The sequence below is a fragment of the Felis catus genome, chromosome C1 (assembly GCF_018350175.1).
Source record: "Felis catus isolate Fca126 chromosome C1, F.catus_Fca126_mat1.0, whole genome shotgun sequence".
In the NCBI taxonomy this organism is placed as follows: domain Eukaryota; kingdom Metazoa; phylum Chordata; class Mammalia; order Carnivora; family Felidae; genus Felis; species Felis catus.
The window spans coordinates 214,439,670-214,463,511 of record NC_058375.1 but is presented as its reverse complement, the minus strand read 5'-3'; the positions used below and the strand labels follow the sequence as shown (position 1 = coordinate 214,463,511).

Below are 23,842 nucleotides of genomic sequence, written 5' to 3'. Positions count from 1 at the left end.
TTTATTTACTCCTCAGGGTTCTGGTATAATTTAATTAGGGAGGGAAAAAATGAATTACGAACTAGTGCCTTAGCGATTCCTGAGAACAATCTGGCTGTAAGCATGTGTTAAGGCCAAGTCAGGGGGGCTGGCAGGGAAAGTTCATTCAGGATGGGCACTTTTATAGAGATGTGGGCAGAGGGGAGAGAGAGAATAACATATGCCAAGTACTTTGTAACTACCTGACCAGAAGACTGAATTCTAAGTGGGACAGATATTACTTCAGTCCCACTGGCTATTGGGAATACTTTTTCCCCCTCAACGGGTCAAAAACTTTTTCAAAGTTTTAGCCAAGAGCTTTTGCCATTCGAGGATAGGAGGCTTCAGGCAAGATCCACTACATGATCCTGTGAGCCCTGAGAGTAGAGAGCACAAAAAGATTACAGTGCTTGCAAAGGAAGGGATTTCAGTTAGCCATATGGATTAACCAAAATGGAATCTGGTTTAGAGAAAGTAATACTAGTACCACCATCGAAGGCAACGATCAGTACTCACAAACACTACCAACGTTTGAAAACCTAATCCCTTCAGCCACACATATGTAATTTTTTGATAAACTTCATAACCAGAGATAGATAAAGTATTATTAACAGGGCTTCTTTGGAACAAGGGACTCCCAAAAAGCTTTCAGTTCATCTACCCTAAATGAAATCTGTTCAATCTGTTTCAGCTCTTATTTGAGTATCAAAAAGTAAACTCTCCTATGTAAAAGCAGTTAGTTGTTAACATTACTTGAGTGTTCTGCCCCCTTTTTTCTTTAATGTGCAAGTTTTCAAAGACACATTTTATTTATTTTTTTAATGTTTGTTTGTTTATGATAGAGAGAGACAGAACCCGAGTGGGGGAGGGAGCGGGAGACAGAGAGAGCGGGAGACACAGGATCCGAAGCAGGCTCCAGCCTCTGAGCTGTCAGCACAGAGCCTGATGCGGGGCTCAGACCCACGAACCGCAAGATCACGACCTGAGCCGAAGTCCGACGCTTAGCCAACTGCACCATAACAGTGCCCCAAACAAAGACACATTTTAAATGTATGGATAATAGGGGCACCAGGGTAGCACTGTCACGTAAGCATCCGACTTTGGATCAGGTCATGATCTCACGGTTCATAGGTCTGAGCCCCACATCAGGCTCTGTGCTGACAGTGTAGAGCCTGCGTGGGATATTCTCTGTCTCTCTCTGTCTCTGTCTCTGTCTCTGTCTCTCTCTGCCCTTCCCCCACTCACACTTTCTCTCTCTCAAAATAAATTAACTTTTAAAAAAAATAATAAAAAAGGCTCACATAACAAAAATAGCTTAATTACACTATATTCTTGACTCAAAATATCAAGATTTGATATTCCTCAAGAGGAAGAGACAGAGAGGGAGAGCAAGAGGGAGAGCGAGCGAGGAAGCCGTGGCACAAGCTGCTTACAAGGCCTAAGACTACAAGGGGTTAGGGCTCCAAACCCCAACCGTAGTTCTACCCATCAACTGTGTTCCCACAGCCCACGAGACTTTTGTCTTGAAAATAACAAAAGGCTTAGTGTCCCTATTTGAAAGTAACAGCTTAATTAGGTAACTATAAAACCTTAAAGACCAAACAGCTTATGAAATGAGCTATGACTCTATTCAGAAGCAGGTTTTTGACTTCACATGTATCTCAAGAACAGATGAACCATGATAAAAACAATGAGCTACATGCGATAAAAGTGGAAACGTAATAAAAACACAAACTAAATTAATTTTAATCATGTGAAGACGGACAAAAAGTGGGCCAAAAAAAAAGTTCCTTACCCATGTCAGTACTTATTAATCAACAATCTGTCAATTACTGGGCTAAGCTTTTAGCAGACATGGTTTCATTTGCTGGTCACAAAACCCAGCACAATGGGCAATACAAAGGAGGATGTAAGCCCACTGTGCCTGGTTCTAAAGGCTACACTCTGTTAGGATCAGAACAAATGACTACCTCTCACTCACATGACTTCTTTAAGGTCTGAGAGATCTTTTTCTTTTTTTTTTTTTTTTTTTAGTGTTTGTTTTTGAGAGAGAGAGAGTGTGTGAGAGCAGGAAAGGGACAGAGAGGGAGGGAGACAGAGGATCCGAAGCAGGCTCTATACTGACAGCAGAGAGCCCGATGTGAGCTCAAACTCACAAATGCTGAAATCATGACCTGAGCAGAAGTCGGATGCATAACCTACTGAGCCACCCAGGCACCCCTGAGCGACTGTTCTTATAAGGGAAGTATGACTGGGGGGAAATGCTGTTGTGTGTGAAACTTATCATATCCAAATAATGGATACTGGTTCACAAGGGCACCCTTCTATTTTAGAAGCAAAGTTCTCTTTTGATCAGTGACTACTTTCTCAATGGATAATTCTGGACCAAATTAGAACCTGTCTATTCTGTGCATGGGTTACTGTGACTGATGGACATTTATTAGTCTTTCTCAATCTGTAAACCAATTAAGACATGTATCAATTAAAATAGTAATAAATAGAAATGAGAAGGTAAGGGACAGAAATTAGTAATTATCAGAAGCATTTTCAGAGAGAAATTTAAATGAGCAGAAATTTTCATTAAAAGGTACAAGCCCACACAAATGAGTCTTCTCAGTACTCTGTTGAACGTTTTATTTCCCTTATATATATGTTTTCTTCCCCTTCAAGATAAATCGATTCCTTAAACTCTATTCCTAAAATAATCTCTCATTCTCCTGAAGGGAGTTTTAAGTCCCTTTCTTTCTGGGGTCTGTAAGAGGGATGGGGTCAGACTGAATATTTAATTCAAAGAGCTTTACCTCCTTTTCAGAAGAACCTTTTCTCTGACAGCCTACCCTTCGAGAGCCACAGCTAAAGAGCAATAAATAAGGTCTCCTTAGGTAGAGCCCACATCCAGAACTTCAGGAACACTTTTAAATCTATATTCACCCACTTCTGTCATTCTTAACATAAATTTCTGAGACAGGCAGAAGAAAACAGCGTTTCACCAGGCCTCTCTGGTTCCAAGCCAGCTTTCAGGCCTCGGTTCCAAAGGACAATCCACAAAGGTAGGTTTTTATTACTGACATTTTGTTTTTCTCCAGGGCAGGAAACTGCGCAGGGAAGGCAGGGACCCTGAGGGCAGAGGAGGATGGCAATCCACCTCTCACTGTGTTTGCGGCTCACAGGGGCATCACCACCTGATGTCACCCTGGACCCGCCCAACACACTTCAACAACCACATCCTTACTCCATCAGCCTGCTCCATTTTCCAGGGCTCATCCTTTCAGCAAATGGCAACACTACCCATCCTGCTGCCCAAACCCTTCCATTCCCCGTGTCCAGCCAATTCTGTCCCCTAAGTTTCTGAAATCCACCTAACTCCTCTCCATCTACTGCCAAAACCCTATTCCAGGCCACCAGGACCTTTCACCTGGTCTGTAGTGCAGCCTAAGTAGTCTGTCTCCTGCCTGGGCCAACATCCCAACCTGCTATCTTTGCCAATATAATCATTCTATTCCAGAAAGCATGGTTTTTAATAGCCTATTTTACATTCATTAAAAAAAAAGAGAGAGAGAATCATCTTAATTTCATCATAGCCTGTGAGGGTGTGAGGCCTATTTAAGAAACACAAGGGACCTGCATCAACTTTGTCTAGATGGTTTATTATTCCAGAAACACTAATGCCTGTCCTTCCTGCCAGTCTTTCAAAGCCCCAGTTCTGGTGTCACCATTCCCATGAAGCTGTCCGAGCAAGAAGATTCTGGTTCTCAATGCTAGACAAGAATAGTTGTGGCCAACGGAAGAGTGGGAAGGAAACAGGCCTCCTGTGAAATCCCAGCCCTACTGCTGAACAGCTATGTGACTTCAGAAAATGTTCTAAATCCTCTGGGCCTTGATTTACTCACTGGTAAACTGGAAACATGACCTGGGAAGGCAGAATGACTCTGAAAATTGGATATACATACATACATAATGGAAATCGACAAATACTAGTTGTTTGAATACCTGATTGGATTTATGGTCAGCTTCTTACAAATCAGCATTTAAATTTTTACAACTTTTACTTTTCTCCATTAGCATTATCTTCCAACTAAATTAAAAGGTCTTTCAGGAAAATTCATATTAAATATGAAATTTAAGGCTTCAAAGTTTATAGCACCAGACAATGTAAGTAAATACTTTCCGTATTCCCTAGAGCACACAAGGCATAGCTCTTACACTGATGTGCCGAGTAAATATTACTTAATTTAAGCTGGTTTAAAAAATTAATTTTATATAAGAAATATTTCCCTTTATGAAAAACATTCCATCATGGGACTCAATGATACTGCTATAACCTGCACACCCCAACACCCAGCTGAGACTTTAGGCCTTTGCTCACCTAATAAACTGGGATCCGCTCGGACCATCTTCTGCTTTTTCTTCTTCTTGCCACTTTGTACGGCCTCAAAATTGGATTGTTGGTTGTTGCTTTGATTGGTCTGAAATACTGAATGGAGTGCACTGTGATTCATTCCCCACACAGAGTCCTGTGAAACAAGATGTCACAACTGAGGTTACACAGTGGACACAAGTGTGGTCCCCTCTAAGCAAATGGTTGATTTGCCCTTACCTTATCAGGTACGAGACTAAAACCAGAAAGCCTATCATGGATTCTGGTAACAGGGAAACCAAGAGGAATTCACTGGGCCACTCTTTCCCTTCACTTAGATTCAGACATCCCATTCAAGTTCTGTGCCTCCAAAAGGCCTATCCTGGTAACTCCAGGTATCCACCCCACCGTGACAACACATCCGTCAAAATGTCTCTGGTATACAAGGAGTCTGTACCATCCACCAGGAAACCAAATACACAGCAAATAATCAAACAGACTTCTGTACTCCAGCAATTTACAGCAGAGTATAAGGTCCCTTTGTCTCTGAGCCCCAGGACAGCGAGGACAGGCTGCAGGCTAACTGGCAGCATGTTACCAAACAAAATTAGTATCATGTATTTTATTCCCATTGGCAATCCTAGAAGAGATCTGGTCCCCAAATGTTATCCATACACTTTCGACCAACTAGTTAAACTATGAAACAGTCTACAAGCCATTCACACTTGCCTGTTGCTCTTACTAGAGCAATTCCATTTTAAACTGGGATCTGATTCAATGAGCTAGTGGAAGGCACAGGTGGTGGCAGTGGCAGGGGAAGAGTGGAGACAGCGCGGTGAAAGGACAAGCCCGGCTATGTGCACACGTGCACGCACAAGGGGCCTCCACCTTCCAATTTAGGCACACGGCGACGCCATCTCACAAATGCAAAGAGCGGTCTGTATTGCTACACAACATCTTCCCTTCTGATCCCTCATTTCTCCTTGTGCTGTTCATGTTTATACCTCTCACTTTCCTTCACTTGATCCCCGTTAGCCCATCTACCCAAATGGATTTTAAACGCCTTGTACTTCACTGCATCTTTTATACAGTGAATATATGTAATGACCGATGTGAAATGACCGATAACAAACATGATCTCTAACACAATTACAGGACTAAAGAACACGAATATTCTTAAGCTCTCCATGAGCCTTGCCAGCTCATCTTTCATAAAACTTGTATAACTGATCCTCATTCAGTTCACAGATGCCAGCTTTGCAAATTCACTCACTGGCTATAGTTTATTTGTAACCTCAAAATCAAAACTTGCAATGCTTTTATGGTTATTCTGAATATGCAAATGTACAGAGCAGTGAAAACTCTGCCTTGCCTGAGGAACACATTTCCAGCTGAGGTGGAACAGGGCAGTAAGCTGCCTTCTTGTCTTAGCTCCCATACTGTGAACAAGTGTCTTTTTCAGCCTATTTAGTGTCATGATTTTCACATTTTTATGCTTGTTGGTGCTGTCACTGTTTGCAATGACCCCACGTTTAAAGTGCTGTCTGGTGTTCCTCAGTGCAAGAAGGCTGTGCCACACCTTATGGAGAAAATACACTTGTTAGATAAGCGTTATTCAGGCATGAGCTCTTAGGCTGCTGGCCATGAGTGCAATGTTAAGGAATTAACAATATATTAAATAAGGCATCTTTAAACAGAAACACGCATAAAACAAGGTTACATATTGATCGGCTGACAAAAATGTTGTGACCAGAGGTTCACAGAAACCTAACTGGGTGTTTCCCCTGGAGCAACAGGTTCATTCTCCACTAATTCAGTGTGAGTGGTGATGTACAAAACAGAACTACCACGAACAATGAGAACTGACTGTACTTTTACATCCCCATCAACAACACACGAATGTCTGACATGCTACAGTAGTGTCGATATTGGGTACAGTGGATCCTGCACACTGGAGATTTAACATTTGTAGGTGTTAACTATTCAAAAAATTTATGGGTCTATGACAAATTGGAATTTGCAATTTGAGGAAGATGTACGCACCACGGAAAATGGAATAGAGAACGATTATATGTGCTATTTGGGAAATTTGCAGAAAGTCTCTGGATATGTAATTTGAAATTATCAAGTCTACCACATTTCTTCTTAAGTGTATTTATTTAATCGAGAGACAGAGACAGAGAGACAGAGAGACAGAGAGAGAGAGAGAGAGAGAAAGAAAGAGAAAGGGAATGAGCAGGGGTGGGGCAGAGAGATAAAGAATCCCAAGTAGGCTCTGTGCTGCCAGGGAGGAGCCCAATGTGGGGCTCAATCCCATGAAGCACAAGATCATGACCTGAGCCGAAATCCAGAGTCGGACGATGGACCCAGGTGCCCCAAATCTACCACATTTTAAAAAGCTACGGTATAAAAATGGTATCTTCTGGGGCACCTAGGTAGCTCAGTCAGTTAAGTGTTTGACTTCGGCTCAGGTCACAGTGTCACAGTTCGTGAGTTCGAGCCCACACCGGACTCTCTGCTATCAGTGCAGAACCCACTTTGGATCCTCTGTCTCCCCTCTCTCTCTGCCCCTCCTCTGCTTGCATGCATGCTCGCTCTCTCTCTCAAAATAAACATTTTTTAAAAATGGTATCTTTGGGGCACTGGGTGGCTTAGTCAGTCAAGCGTCCAACTTCAGCTCAGCTCATGATCTCATAGCTCATGAGTTCAAGCCCCGCGTCGGGCTCTGCGCTGACAGCTCGGAGCCTGGAGCCCGTTTCGGATTCTGTGTCTCCCTCTCTCTCTGCCCCTCACCCACTCGCATTCTGCCTCTGTCTCTCTCAAAAATAAACAAACATTAAAACAAAAATTTTTTAACTCACTCTCAGGAGCACCATACAAACTACTGCCTCATTCATACCTGCTGCTGCTGCTGCTGTTGCTGCTGCTGCTGCTGCTGCTGCTGCTGCTGCTGCTGTTGCTGCTGCTGCCGTTGGTTGGCTTTCTGTTTGGCACGGCGCTCGAGGAACTGCTTGGCAAACTCCTTGGCCTCAGATGTATCTCCTAGATAGGCCCTAATATAATCATGGACCTCATAAGGAGATTCTACTTCTTTCAGGAAAGAAACAAATGTGGGAACTGCAACATGAGAGGGGAGAAGACATAAAAAGTAACAATGAAATATCACATGCAAGAAATCAGTTTCAGTTTTTAATATACTGTCACACCTACGACCAACTCAATCATGTAAACTTGAAAGGTAAGCAGCTACTGTGTTAAATATTCTTTAATCTACTGAGGAAAAAAAAAAAAAAGCCCACTGTCATTGCAATGACCAAAATCATCTCAAATAGCATCAAGTCCAACAAAGACACATCACGCATGCTTAGTTTCACTAAATGTTACTTTAGTAAAAACTAAATGTTATATTGATTGAAAAACTGCTTGCCTAAGAAGTCACCTGGAAATTCATTTTTTCTTTCCTTAAATTCAATCAATTATTTCTTAAGTGCTATGATGTGTGTCGGGCACCGTGACAGATAACTAAAAATACAACCATGCGCCCCGGGAACTTTCACTTCATGGAGACATCATTTGTTTAGAAAGGAATCAAATGGAGCATTGCAAGCAGTGCGGTGCAGGAGAAAAAGCACAAGTATCCGAATTAGACAGACATGGGTTGAAAACCTGACTCTGAAATTTGCTCGCTGTGTGACCTTGATGAATTACTTAACCATTCTGAGCCTCTGTTTCCTAATTTATAAAATGGGGATAATATCACCTACATTGTAAAGGTACCTTATGAAATTATTGCAAAAATTAAATAACCGGAATAACATATGTTAACTGCTAGAAAGTGCCTAGCACATGACAGGTGCTTAATGAATGGTAGCCATTACTATTATTTACTATTGTTTTCCCTGGTTCTTTCAGACCATTAGATATTGTTAACGATGATGCAAAGGAACGCTTCCGTTCCTTTACTGTTCTGTTTTTAAAACATTCTTGGTTTTAGTAGTTAAGATACTGGAGATAGACTAGTTCAACGTAGCCTATCAGTTACAGGAATCCCTTCCACACCAAGCTGGTCTCTGGTTCAAACATTTGAGGGTAGGGGCAAGGACTCATTTCCATCTAAGGCAGATGATTCTCTTCTGTGATCAACTAACACTTACAAAGTTTTCTTCAAATTGCCCTCAAACCTTTTCACTTCCACTCACTGGTCCCAGTTTCATCCAGCACAAAATGAGTCTACTCGCTCTGTCACACGATTCCCACCCCTGCCGCCAAAGGCAGGAAGGGAAAGTTCTCACATCACTTCAGGCTTTTCTCGCCCAGGATAACCTTTGTCTCCACCATGAGTTACCTTCCTATGGACGTGGACTGGCTGGCATGTCCCCCACAAAATGACCCATATGGAACCGTGACCTTCTCTGTCCTGTACATCATAAGACAGCCTGACAATAGTACTTATTTTTTGGCAACCACTGATAACCTATTTGAGCACAGTATTACAGGACTTTTCTCACAAGCAGTATTTACAATACTATGAAAGAGTCAAGTTCTTATGGTAGGTACAGGATCTGACCTCCATTACCTTTCACCTCCTGAGTTTTGGCCCATTATTCCAATTTGCAAACCTTTTTGGGGCTCCTACTCTGCCATTCCACATGCTGGGTTTCCCTCCCCAATTCTTACCATCCAAGTTATTTGCCGTATTAAGGGCATGAAGCATCTGTTCACACCACTGGGTAAATCCATCTTGGGCTTTATTTACTCCCTGAAAGAGCTTCAGCAACTTTTCTTCTTCTTCTACTTTCTTATTCTGCCGGTTAGACACACCTACAGATTTACTAAAGCAAAACAATAGGGCGATATTATATTCCCAGAAACTGTTACTATATGATTATACTACAACACCATAAATAATGTCTTGGCAACACTGGATGGCTGTCCAGTAATCCAACGCTTGGCTCCAAAAACGAAGAAAAACATAAAACAAAAAAACCCCATACTTCAAATGGATTGGGGGCCAGGGGGACTCAATACCTGCTTACAACCTAGCCTCAGCTAATACATTCTGATTTGTGAATATAGGGCGCCTTGCCACAAAAATGGTTAAATTATTCCTATGTGTCTTTTGGTAAGTTTTTAAATTTTGCTAAGCCTCAGTTTACTCATCTGTAAAATGGTACTAATACTTCTTTGGATTATAAGGAAAAAAGATATTGTATGTCAAGGCCTAGAGCACAGTGCCTGGCAAAGATGCTCAATAAACTGACAGTTGTTTAGAGTCCTATTCTTAATATGTGAGACCCTCAAACGAGAAGAGACAATCTGACAACACTACCATTTATTAAGTAGTCACTATGTGCCAGGCACTTCACTAACTACTTCGTGTGCATTCATTTAATCTGTACAACCACGCCCATGAAATCGTTATTATCATCTTCATTTTACAGATGAGGGAACTGAGGCTCAAAGAGGTTCCCTCTTGCCCAAGGTCACACAGCTAATAAGTGGTAGTGCTGGGATTTGATTCATGTATTTATCATTAAAACCCATGCTCATCCAAGAACACCATATACTGAGGAAAGAAAGACAAAGGTGAAATGTAATTAATTTACCATAAAAATAAATAGGTTTAAGGTCATTAGAGAGGTGTTTATAATACTCCCTACAGTCTAACTAACTTAAAAATATACATTTAGGAAAAAACGCTAAGATCTAGAGAATATCTTGGAGAAATGTTCAACGACAACAAAAAATACTCTATTCCTCGGGATGTCTGGGTGGCTCAGTCAGTTGAGTGTCTGACTTTGGCTCAGCTCATGATCTCACGGTTTGTGAGATCAAGTCACATATCGGGCTCTTCACTGACAGTGTGGAGCCTGCTTGGGATTCTTTCTCTCTCTCTTTGCCCCTCACTGACTAATACTTTCTCTCTCTCTCAAAACAAATAAACTTTATATATATATATACTACTCCTAATATTTATTAAGTGGTTACCAAGTGACAGGCAATGGACTAAGTGCCCAGCAATACAAAGAGCCCCTAGACATAATACAGATATGTTTCCATGGGGAAGAAAGCAGTCACCAAACTACAGCCTTCCATGCTTGGACATGGATGAAAACCAGCAAAAACTGAAGAGCTACCTTTTCACGCCCACCCAATATCCCCACTCCACACACGCCCCTCCCCATCCCCCAACCCTCCGAGGAGCATAGGTGTGATCATTTTGAGCCCTACCTGAGACTGGCGTTGTTTTTATTTTTATTTGTAGAATTCCTAGGTCCCACCTCTTTCACTGCATCATCCCAGAATCCCATGTTGGAGTTTTTAGTGTCTGCATTACTCCAGATACTACTGACTAGGTCAGACGCCCACTGATTAGGGGGACCAGTATTTATAGAGCCCCAAACAGAATTCCCAATGCTGGTGTGCAAGTTGGAATGCTGTTAAGGAAGAAGAGACAAATGATGTGGTTAACAATACCAAAAATATAAAAAGAGAGTCCACAAAAGTTCGAAAAGGTCACTTCTAACACCAATCCACACCATGCGTGCTTAGGAAGCCGAACCCACCGTATTGTTCCGGGCTCTGTTTGGTTGCTGGTGCTGCTGCTGCTGCTGTTGCTTCTGCATCTGCCTGGCTTCTTCCTGCTGTATCTCTAGAAGAGACTTCGCAGTACCTGCAGGTTTGCTGACATTCCCCCAACCTGAGAGTTTTTGCTGCTGCTGCTGCTGCTGCTGCTGGAGAGCTTTCATCAATTCCCTCTGCTGCCGCCTTTGCTGTTGCACAAAAATAGGAGCTAGCTTAAGATTCTGGATTTTAAAATACTGGTTACAAATATCCAGTGTGGTAAATGGAATGCAAATACATAATAGCTGTACAAAATTAAGCGCCTGACAGGGTTAACTACTTTGCTTCAAATAAAGATGTAAACTACCAGAGATACTGAAAGGAGAATAAAAAGATCAAATGCAGAATTCCTTCTTAAAAATTAAGTAGGACTTTTGGTTAAGTATAGAAATGAAAATCATATGAACTTCCTAAAGCCCTACCAAAATGACAGGAAAAAAATAATAAAATACACAGATACATACACATACATACGTATATGTGTGTGTATATATATGTATGTATGTATGCACATATACATATATGTATACATATGCTTTTAAAAAGCATAAACCCACAAGGACAAAAACAACAAAACAGATTTTACAAGCTGAAAAGCAGGGGTGCCTGTCCCTCTCTCTGCTCCCCACCCCCCGACATGAGAGCGCATGCACTCTCTCTCTCAAAATAAATAAATAAACTTTAAAAAAAAAAAAGAAAAAAAGGAAAGAAAAAAACTCGCAGGTCTTTAAAAAAAGAAAGAAAGAAAAAAGGAAAGCAAATAATGACACCCAATGTAACAGACCCAGTAAACTGAAACCTAAGTAAATGAAGCTCAGAAGCAGGCTAATTCATCTAGAAAGCTCAGGAATTAAAAGTGTGGGTAACAGAGGAAAACCTGCCTGAAAATCTGTAAAAAGTAGCAGTTAAGATCCCAGCTGCCCAAGATCCCAGCTGCCTCTGCAATGCGACGTAAGTGGGCAGCTCTCAGAAAACGGAAAAGTTCCTCTTTAGAGAGGCTGAGCCAGATTGGTAGGTTATTCTGTGGGGAAGCTGACCTAGCACAAAAGGATACACCTATAAAATACAAATAGATGGGAGGACTCCCCCAACAGAATAGCCCTGCGAGAGATCACTGCGGCAAAGCCCACCAAAGTCTTGTGTATGCCAGAATCTCTAATCCTAAATATAAATAAACAGCTCAGGACCGATTTGACATAAGCTTCTAAAATGAAAGCCAAAGATCAAATTAAAAAAAAAGAAAAGAAAAGAAAAAAAAAAAAGAAATTCAGTGGAAACACAAACAAGGGAAAATGGGAACAAGCTAGCTTTTTTAAAAGGTATCAGTAATTTTAGAAAGGTAAGAAGTGAATTCAATGAAAAAACAAGAGGCTATAAAAAGAAACACTTAGAGAACAAAATACTCAGGGAAATTTGAAATAAGATCACATACATTACAGCTCAACAGAAGGACTGAAATGGAATAAAGGAAATACTCCCATCAAAAAAGATAAAAAGACAGGTTAAAAATAAGAGAGAAATTATGAGAAAAAAAAACAGTCCAGGAGGGCAACATACAAATGGTAAGAATTTGAGAAAGAAAATAGAACAAGCTGTGCAGCAAACCAAGAGCACCCAGATTTGAACAGGATTGGGGGGGGGGGGCATGCAAAGGGTACCTCCAGGAAAGAATGAAATACAATTATCCTAGGTTTACCTACATGAGAAATATCTACTGAGTAGCATTTTATACCTCTTGAAGAGTGTGAAAAAGTAACAGTTCAAAGAGAATTAATCAAATGAAAACACAAATAAGGCAACCTTTAACTTCTGACTGACTGAATGATGAACAAGTCCCAGGATTCCAACTCTGATGACCACTATTATTTTTTCATTCAGCAGAGACCAAAGATACTGGAACAGTTCCTAGTCTTAAAGAGAGTAGATATATTCTGCTCTGCATCTACTTGTTGGTAACTTTTTAGAAAATAAATTATTTTACAGGAAGTGGTCCTTCTTTTTTTAGAGGGTGGGAAAGAAGGTAATTTTTAAGATGAAGAAAGTTTCACCTACTGGATAAGGTCAAGCACTCTACATGGTGAGTATGTATAGACAACTCCCCCTTCTCTGTGTACCCACGGCCTTCAGTGAACCACACCCCCCAGATCCAAAAATGACGACTGCTCTGCCTCAAGTCATATCCACGAAAAGCACTTTCTTCAAGACTCTGCTACTCCTGCCATCTTTTCAGAGGCCTCCCTAGATCACATGACCTAAAACGAGGCACTCAATTGCTACCACCACCAATTTTTCTCCATCTCCCTTCAACCCGAAGGCAAGCTTTATAAAAGCAGAGAATTTTGTCTGTTTTAGAATCAGCTAAACTCACCTACAACTGAGTAGGTGTCCGCAAATATGTGATGGATAAACGGACGAATGGATGGGTGAACGGATGAATTAATACGGTACCTAATAGCATGCTGAACCAAACCATTTTCTTATTCATTTTCTCTTCTGTCAAGAACTGTATTCTTCCCTTTCCTCCCTTTACTTCACTCTTTTGTATCTGTCTTATCCTAATGATGAACTATAGGATATAGACTCACAAGTAGAGAGACTTTATTTCTGTCATATTTAAATTTTTCTAGGCTAGTCAGAAAACCCAGTATCCTTAAAGAGATGTATTCTGCATTCTAAAAATCTAATTTGTAAGAAACATATCTATATAAAACTCACCCATAATTATGAAAACTCCATGTACTTTTATTTATGAGCTACTTCCTCAAGAACATTCACATTACCTAATCTTTTTTAAATGCTTATTTATTTTAAGAGAGCAAGTGAGCATGAGCAGGGGAGGGATGTAGAGAGAGAATCCCAAGCAGGCTCCGCACTGTCAGAGCAGAGCCTGACGCAGAGCTCGATCCCATGAACTGTGAGATCACGATCTGAGCCAAAATCAAGAGTTGGACGCTTAACCAACTGAGCCACCCAGGTGCCCCTCATGTTACCTAATCTTAATGTTATTCCTATCAGCAACTTCACAGTTGCTGGAGTCACCAAATTCTAGACTAAAGAGCTTAATGATGAACATCCAATTCAGACACACAGCAACTATGACAATAATCATGATCTTTACTAACCACCCACCCATAATGCACCCCAGCTATTCTGGAACACTGACTAGAGCACTTTTACTTTTAAAACGTACCTCTTCTCGAAGCTGCCGTTCTCGTTCCTCTTCTAGTTTTTGGATTTCAGCCAATGACAGCGTTGCCTGGGACTGACATGCTGTTGTATTGGACTGCTGGCCCCACGTGGAAGAAGAGGGAAGCTAACAAAAAGGAAGGCAGAAGAGTTCATGAGGAAATGTGGACAGGAAACAAAGAGGCAATACTACATTATATATAGGCAGGGAATTCATGTTTCCTTCAACTCCACTTAAACATTTAACTCAAGATTCCATCCTGCAATCCTTGTGCATATTAGAATTCTCCCAGTTTGCTTTTGAAACTTTTGTCACTACTCTAAACCTCAGATTATTTTAGAACTTAAAATACACATGGTACACTTTTATCTACCATTTCGGACTGCAAATTTGTTACACCTGGCACTGATATATATATACAACAATATACAGATACAACGAGTAAGGAGTAAAACAAAACAATCACTACATTTTTAATCCAAGGGGGCAATGAAGGACATGATATGCTACTTTTAGTGAAAAGCTGAAAGACAAGATTTCTGAAGAGCAGGCTGAGGTGGGGAGCTCACAGAAGATGCCAGGCATAGTTCTTAATCAGTATTTTATAAAAGTGAATCACTGTTAACCAGGCTGTAGCTTCTAGTCATGAGCACTAGGCTGTTTTTAATAAATAATTCTATTTTTCCTATCCTTTAAAATCACTGACTAAAATAGAGTGTAAATATTTTTTGGGTCCAGAAGACTTTAATGTTCTCAAATGCTTGATTATTTTAAGGGAATCTCTTGGTTGTCTGGGCCAAAAAAACACACACTTTAATTTTGAGACATCTTGTGGCTCTTAACAAACAAACAAAAATAACAAAAACCAAATCTAACTAGACTTGAAATATGTTTAATAAAAATCATACAAACAAAATGCCCAAAAAGCCCAAAGAAGAATGGCTCTATAGCAGAAATCTCTGTAACCTGGAGCTGGTGGAATAAGGACACAGTTTAAGCTGTCACTGATATTACCAAACAGCTCTCGGAAGGAGTACCTTCAGCACTACAGAATACCATCAGTCCTGAACGTTTACGTCTGGGGCTGATAGAGGAGGTAGCAGGGGCATTTCTCTCAAAATACACCCCTGCTGTAATGGGGGAGAAGTGAGGAGGGAAGCTAAGAGAGAAAGACTGGGGACTAGGTGGGCAACATTAAGCACAAACGAACTCGTATTATCCACAGGAAATGACATATTGGAAGGCACTATCAAGATCAAATAAGGCAGGAGATCTCAAACACAACAGCAGCATTTGGGAAGGCCTGTAAAAATGCAGATGCCCTGGCCCCATATTCGATGAGTCAGAAGATCCAAAGGTGAGGCCAGAGAATTTATATGTTTTTAATTCTGATGCATTCAGCCAGTAACCCCCAAAGCTATCTCAAATCCCAGATGTGTCACCCCAGCGTACCCTAGGAACCCATCCCCAGCCCTCTTCAGAGCCTCAGTCAGCACAGGAAGAGATGCACTCTCCCTCCACAAGATGGCCCGTTCCCCCTTCCGGCACCTCTGAGTTCCTTCCCACCGCTGTGCCAAAATACGCTTCACTGTACTCCATGCTCCTGACTCATCACAGGTCTGCTCTGTGGACTAACGGAGAACAAAGCCGTCTTGTTCACATGACAGACAAATGTCTGCAGATACCTATCATTTTCTTTAAGTCTTATTTGCGCATAGAAAATGATATCCCATCGCTCCATCAACACTGCCTCAGGACATTTTCCAATTTAACCAATGTCCTGTACTGCCCACTCAGAGAACTACAGTTTATCAATCATACTTTTCAGAACAACTCACTCCCAAATCAGAAACTAATAGGGAGTTCAGCACATTCTTTATCACCTGAATGCCTCGTATCTTTCACTGAGGTAAGAAAATTTACTATTTTTTTCTGCCACGATATTGCCACCTTACTTTCCAGCACTGTACTTTATTTTGAAAAATAACCATTACACCTCTGCTAGGGTAGTACAAAGTGCTCTGTAGACCTTCTCCCCAGCAAAATGGGTGAAAATTGCTTTTCTAAAAATTACTTAAAGCCTCTGGAAGTGAACATACAGGAATATGAAGGAACAGGTCTTCAAGAAAACCTGGTAAAACTCGGTAAGAACTGAGAGTCTGCGGTACTTGCACCAAGATCCATCCACTCTCTCCTGACTCCCAGCTCAGCCAGACAGAAGCGCCACTCCAGATGAGCACAGCTCAGAACACAGGCCCCCTGTCCCTGTCAACTGCCAGTCAGTGGGCTAGCTTCTTACAAAGAGCACAACACCAGCATGTCCCCTCCTGGCTACAGCTACCTGCTGCAAAGGTGAAGGCACCGGCAAGGACAGCTGGGGGGGGGGAGGCTTTTTATGCCCAGCCCCCAACTTGTGGAATGGAAACTCCCTTGAGTACAGTGCCACCAGGGCTACTAGGGTCCTGAATGCCACTGCCCTGACTCAAAAGGCTACCATGCCACCGGCAGAGCCAAGCCAAGAAAAATCGAGGCCGCTGTCCCTCCCCCAAGGGCTCAATTCCTAAGCAGAGTACCACTTAGAAAAGCACACCACTGTCACCAGCGCCAGAGCTGTGACTCATACTTTTGCCTTGGAGTGGAGGTGAGAGGAACAGATGGGAATATGCAGAGTTCCGGACCTCTTCCTAAAGGAACTGACTTTATCTGTAACAGACTGCGGAGAATGAGAAGTCCAAGCCAAAGGGCGCTTTTAAAAACAGTGGAGGCTAGGTGAAAGGCAACCAGGAGGAGATCAGTAGATTTACTGGAGATACACAGGTTAAACTGCGGGCCCCTACTCTGTCTCAGAGAACCAAGGAAATTGCTGAAAGAGGTTCTCCTGGGGTCAGAAACAATCTCAAAAATAGACCTCAGGAAGTGTCTCTTCAAAGAAGCCTGAATTTCACTGGATCAGTTGGTGAAGCAATCTACGCCCCAGGGCACTTCTGAGAACAGGAAAGCAATGCAGGTAGCAATCAGTGGAGGTTAACAGTCAGACAAAGTTATAGACAAAGCTAGAAAAAGATAATCAAAGAGTCCTGCCAAAACCAGGGATCCCAGAGTGACCGTGGGCATGCCTGAGGAGCAGGAGCAGATTTCCATCCACCCTGTTGGGGAGGCAGTGAGAGACTGGGAGGTCACTAAATTAATTCAGTCAGGCACAAAACAATGTTGGGGCTTGCAGGACCAGTAACCAGAGTTCCTACAACATATTATCAAAAACAAGTCCAGTTTCCAACAAAATAATATGAGAACTGTAAAGCGACAAGAAAGAATGGCCTATACGCCAGGAAAGAAGCTGGCAACCACCTACACAAGTGACCAGATGTCAGATTTAACAAAAACATCCAAGTTTTATAAATACGTTCAGAGAACTAAATAAAACCTTGATTGAAGTGGTAAAGGAAGGCATGATGACAATGTCAAAACAAAGAATATCAATAAAGTGATAAAGATTATTTCTAGACCAGAAGGAAATGCTGGAGTTTGAAAGCCGGGTAACTAAAATGAGAAATCACTAGAGGAACTAAAAGTATATCTGAACTGGTCAAAGAAATTAATGAAACTTGCAGATCAACAGAGATTACACAATCCAAAAAACCGACTGAAAGAAAGAATGGAGAGAAACGAAGACAGCCTTAGAGAAATGGGAACTATCACTGAGCACACCAACATGTGCACAATACAAGTAGCAGGAGAGGAGAGAAAGGAGCAGAAAAAATATCTGAAGAAACCATGGCTGAAATTTATTTAAAAACATTAATTTATACATCCAGGAAGCTTAACTATAACAAGATAAACACAGAGATCCATAATTAGACATTACTATGGTAAAAATGCTGAAAGCCAAAAAGGAGAAAATCTTAGGGGGTCTGGGTGGCTCAGTCAATTGAGCATCGACTCTAGATTTCAGTTCAGTCGTGGGATCGAGCCTTGCACTGCTCCCCCCCCACCCACCCCGCCCCCAAGCTGTGTGTGGAGCTTGCTTGGAATTCTCTCTCTCCCTCTCTCTGTCTGGCCCTCCCCTGCTCACTCGCACATGTGAGTTATTTAAAAACATAGAATAGAATAGAATAGAATAGAATAGAATAGAATAGAATAGAATAGAATAGAATAGAATAGGGATGCCTCTGCCTTTAAAAAATAAAGACATCATTACTTCAATATTCCACTTTCAAAAACAGACCAATTAGGTGGAGATCAACAAGCAACTAGGTGACACTATAATAACCAATTGGACCTGAAAGACATCTATATATAACACCCGAGCCAGCAACAGTAGAATATACATTCTTCTCAAAGAAAGATCTCCAGGATACATCTAATGAAGGTAAAACCTAAGACATAATATCAACTTCAATAATTCATTTAAAGGGAAAAACAGCAGTGCCTGGCTGGCTCAGTCAGTAGAGTGACTCTTGATCTCAGGGTCATGAGTTCAAGCCCCACATTGGGTATGGAGCCTACTTAAAATACAAACATAAAGTAAAATAAAATAAAAATAAAAATAATATAAAGTATGTTCTCTGATCACAATGAATGAGAAATAAGTAACAAAAAAGAAATTCTGGAAACTCACAAATCAGTAGAAATTAAACAAAACACTTCTATATAACCAATGAGTCCCAGAACAAATCAAAACTTATGGGTAGCACCTAACCCATACTTAGAGGGAAATTTCTAACTGCAAATGACCATCCGAACAAGAAGATGTCAAATCAATAAACTAACCTGCTACACCTTAAAATACTAGAAAAAGAGAGGAAATTAAACTTAAAGCAAGCAGAAAAAAATAATAAAATCAGAGAAGTTAAACAGATATAATAGGAACAGGTCAGTAGACTCAAAGGCTGGTTCTTTAAAAAGATCAACAAAATTAACTTAGCTCGACTGTCCAAGAAAAGAGAGAAGACTCAAATTATTACAATCAGGAAAGAAAGAAGGACCTCACTGCTGATCTTAAAGAAACAAAAAGGGATATAAAGGAATACCAACACCAGCTGTCTACCACTCAGATAACCCAGATGACGATGACAGATTCCTAGAAAACTATAAACTATGGGGCTGCCCAGGTGGCTCAGTCAATTAAGTGTCAACTCGATTTCGGCTCAGGTTGTGATCTTACAGTTTGTGAGTTCAAGCCCCACGTCCAGCTCTGCACTGACAGCACAGAGCCTGCTGGGGATTCTCTCTCTTTCCCTCTCTCTCTGCCCACCCCTACCCCCCACCCCACTTGCACTGTCTTTTTCTCTTTCTCAGAATAAACTTAAATAAAAAGATTGTAAAGATGCAAACTACCAAAAACTTACTCAAGAAGAAACAGACAAGCTAAATAGACCTGTTAAGAAGCGAATATATAGAATTAGTAATCAAACAACTATCCACAAAAAAAAAACCCTAGGCCAAATGGTTTAACTGCCGAATTCTACAGAACATTTAAAGAAGTAATACCACTTCTTCACAAACTCTCCCACAGTACAGAAGAGGAAACATTTCTCAACTCATTTTTCAGGGCCAGTATTGCTCGACATTAGTCATCAGAGAAATGCAAACCAAAACCACAATGAGATATCATGTCACACCTACAAGAATGGCTATAATCAAAAAGTCAGATAATAAGGATTAATGAGGATGTGGAGATATGTGAATCCCCATATACTGCTGGTGGTAATGGAAAATGGTGCAGCCACTTTGGAAAATAGTCTGGTAGTTCCACAAACCATCAAATTTAGTTCTCTTATGACCCAGCAATTCCACTCCTAGGTATACACAACTACATAAAAGCTCGTCCGTGAATATTGATTTATAGCAGCAATACTCACAACAGCCAAAAGATAGAAACCTCTCAAATGTCCATCAACTGACGAATACAAATGTAGGATGTCCATACCATGGAATATTATTCAACCATAAAAAGGAATGAAGTACTGAGCCGTACTACAGTGTAAGTGAACCTTGAAACCATTACGCTAATTGAATGAAGTCAGTCACAAAAGAACGTAGATTATATGATTCATTTCAAATGTCTAGAACAGGCAAACCTATAAAGAGAGAAAGTAAGTTAGGGGTAACTTTGGGCTGGGAGAATAGGGAGTAGGGTGTGACCGCCAAAGGATTTTTGGAGGAGGGGCCTAGGATGGTATTGAAAATGTTAAAGTCCACTGTGGTAATGGCTGCACTTATCTGTGAATATACTAAAACTACTGAATTGTACACTTTGGTTTAATTATATGGTATGTGAGCTGTATCTCAATAAAACCATCTTTAAAAAACCTTTTTCAGGAGAGCCTTTAGCCATTCCTCATAACTGAATCTCAAATTCTTTATCTTCGTGCAGAATGTTGATCTATAAAATATTGGAAGATAACAAGCCAAAGCCAGACACACAACAGATACAGTCAGAGAAGTTAGAGATCTGGAGGTTACCCATGACTTTTCTTCCCCCTCAGCCCCACCTTCTTATGAGTCACCATATTCTATGATGTGGCCTCCAGCCCTGAAGACACAGACATATGGGTTCTAATACAAGGCTCTGCTCTCGCTCCTGAACATTTTTACTCTTTGGTAAAACACAGGTATCCACACCTAAGCTTTTAAGTGTGGCTGTAAAGATGAAATGATGTAACATATGGAGAGCTATCGTCCAGTGCTTGACACAAAGCAAGCACTCAATAATCAGTGCTATCTTCAATTCCTCCTTTCCAATCCCATTATCGCCGCCTTCTCCTTCTGGACTGCTCCATCAGCCCCTTGCAATCACTCTGCTGACCTTGTTTTGCTCCTTCCAAATTCATCTTCCATTTAGATTTGTTCCTGCACATCTGACAGTGCTATTTCCTAGCTGAAAACACTCGAGTGGCCCACTCTGTTTTACACACCTTTAAGTCCTGGTTCTCTAATAGAGTATATACAAGCCACGGTGACCCGGACCCTGCCCATGCTTCTCTCATACCTCACTCTCCAACAACAGTAACCACTTTCTAAATTCCCCCCGAAGTACCACAGTGTTTCTGAACTTCATTCCTCTGCTCACCCCAGGTCTTCTCTCTCAAAAACCCCCTCCATTCTCCAAACTGCCTGTTGGGCTTTTTCTTTTTCTTTTTTTTTTTTTTTTTTAATTTTCCCTCACTAATACCTCAGTTTAAAAGTTATTATTTTCTAGCAAGTCTTTCCCAACTTCCCACGTGGACAGGGGCTCTCACATTTTAGTAAGCATCAGAACTCCTGGAGGCTTTGTTTGAACATAGATTGCTGCATCCCACCCCAAGAGGTTCTGGAGTGGGTCTCCTGAATATCTGCATTCCTAACAAATTCCCAGGGGCTCATACTCTGAGAACCGCAGCCTGATGCCATCTCTCTTATTACACTCACCACTCTGTATTCGAGTGTCCCATTCCTATGTCTTTCTCCTGTGAACCCCTGAAGACAGGACACAGTAAACCACACTGCTAACCACAGACCCCATGTAAAGTTATGTGGGCCCTGCCACAAAGCTGTCCCTCTCTCCCAATTACTCTCACTCCATCACTCGTGCCACAACTTTATGGTCACCAAAGGCTTCCTCTCTAGGAGCCTCCCCAGATCTCCCTTTGTGCCTCATTTCCAGAAGGTCACCAAGTCTTGCTGGCTGCTATTAAGGGGGGGGGGGGGGGGGGGGGGGAAGATGGGAAGAGAATCCTAAGCAGTATCCATGCTCAGCACAGAGCCTGACATAGGGCTTGATCCTACGACCCTGAAATCACGACCTGAGCCGAAATCAAGAGTTAGACGCTCAACCAACTGAGCCACCGAGGCGCCCCTAGAGCATGTGACTTTTGATCTTGGGGTGGCAAGTTCAGGCCCCACACTGGGCATGAAGCTTACTTAGGGGAAAAACAAAGGAAGCCACAGCGGTAATATTCAGAGTAAAGAAAGCACACTGCGCCACTGCTCCTGCCGCCGCTGGCATCCACCTCCGAACACCGGCGAGCAGTGCGTGTGGTGGGCGTCTGGGCTTCACCTTCATTTGCGCTAGCTGCTGCTGCTGCTGCTGCTGCTGCAGCCTCCGGAGGGCCTCTTGCTGCTGCTGCCTCTGGCGCATTAACTCCTTCTGCCGCTGCAGCTCCAGCTCCTTCCTCTTCCGCTCCTCCTCTTCATGCCGGAGTCGGGCCGCCTCCTCTTCCATTCTCAGCCGGTTCTCCTCTAATCGACGCTGGGCTTCTTCTTCTTCCCGGGCCCATTTTGCAGCCTCCTCCTCCTTCCCAGAAAGAAAAATAAAAGAGAATAAAATTTGTTAAAAAAAAAAAAAAAAAAAAAAAAGTCTGAATCACTTTTGAAGGCTTTTGTCAAAAAGCTATTGGGGCGCCTGGGTGGCGCAGTCGGTTAAGCGTCCGACTTCAGCCAGGTCACGATCTCGCGGTCCATTGAGTTCGAGCCCCGCGTCAGGCTCTGGGCTGATGGCTCAGAGCCTGGAGCCTGTTTCTGATTCTGTGTCTCCCTCTCTCTCTGCCCCTCCCCTGTTCATGCTCTGTCTCTCTCTGTCCCAAAAATAAATAAAAAACGTTGAAAAAAAAAAAAATTAAAAAAAAAAAAAAGCTATAGATACACCAGAAAAATCAGGAACTTTGTTTATGATGATGTAAGACAGAAGATTTCTTTTAAAATCTATTTACAATAGCCACAAAAGCCTAGAATGCTCACAGGATAAAATTATAATTTATTTGGGGCGCCTGGGTGGCTCAGTCAGTTAAGCATCCGACTTCAGCTCAGGTCATGATCTCACGGTCTATGAGTTCAAGCCCCGCGTCAGGCTCTGTGCTGACAGCTCAGAGCCTGGAGCCCATTTCAGATTCTGTGTCTCCCTCTCTCTCTGCCCCTCCCCTGTTCATGCTCTGTCTCTCTCTGTCTCAAAAATAAATAAACATTAAAAAAAATTTTAAAAAAATTATAAATTTGCTAATTTCGTCATAAAAGAAATGTCACTTTGACCACTTGTAGTAAGTACTGATCTAAGAGGTCACCCGCCAACTGTAGCAAAGCTTCTGGCAACTGTTCCTCCGTTAAGGCAGAGTTAGCTTTTCAGGATGCCGAGTTTGAAAACCTACCAGGACCTCGCAAGGACAAATTACCAGGTAAGCCTCACCCAGTTGTGGAACCAGAGCAACCTTACAAGATCATTTAAATTCCATCCCTGATTCACACCTCTGGAGGTCCCACAGGTCCTTTGGAACATCTCTCCTTGACCTATTGTCCCTCCCTCTACTACTCTGTCCTGTACCTTGGCTCATTTTCCTTCTGCTTCCCTTCTTCAAAGCCATTCCACTATGCCCTCTGGAACGCTCCTCACCTTCCTCCACAGAGTCTGCTTACTGTGCCTACAATGCTGTGTTTTTCCTGATAGCACATTCCCCTTCATTTTCCAAAACTGAAGGCAGATGTCAACTACTCTATGAATGACTTCCCTAGTCTTTAGGAGGCAGACTTCCCCTCTGCCTTTTTTCTTTCCTTTTTTTTTTTTTTTAAATAGCCTTCACATCCAGCGTGGAGCCCAAGGCAAGACTTGAACTCACGACTCTGAGATCAAGACCTGAGCTGAGATCAAGACTTAGACACTTAACCAACTGAACCACCCAGACACC

The 23,842-nt window shown here is 41.9% G+C and overlaps 1 protein-coding gene across 9 annotated transcripts in view; it reads right to left on the bottom strand.

Annotated features, from left to right (window-relative positions):
* Positions 1-23,842, bottom strand: part of GIGYF2 (GRB10 interacting GYF protein 2) — a 158,535-nt gene that overhangs the window by 2,031 nt on the left and 132,662 nt on the right. For 8 of the 9 annotated variants that reach the window (XM_045034629.1, XM_003991263.6, XM_006935693.5 and 5 more), the window contains 7 exons: positions 22,225-22,461; positions 14,190-14,312; positions 10,942-11,148; positions 10,607-10,812; positions 9,053-9,207; positions 7,275-7,492; positions 4,385-4,532 (listed from right to left, as the gene is read on the bottom strand). In XM_045034629.1, the coding sequence (XP_044890564.1) occupies positions 4,385-4,532; positions 7,275-7,492; positions 9,053-9,207; positions 10,607-10,812; positions 10,942-11,148; positions 14,190-14,312; positions 22,225-22,461 (1,294 nt within the window). Of the gene's footprint in view, positions 1-4,384; positions 4,533-7,274; positions 7,493-9,052; positions 9,208-10,606; positions 10,813-10,941; positions 11,149-14,189; positions 14,313-22,224; positions 22,462-23,842 lie in introns of those variants that run through there. The other variant, XM_019838881.3, reaches the window with a different exon arrangement.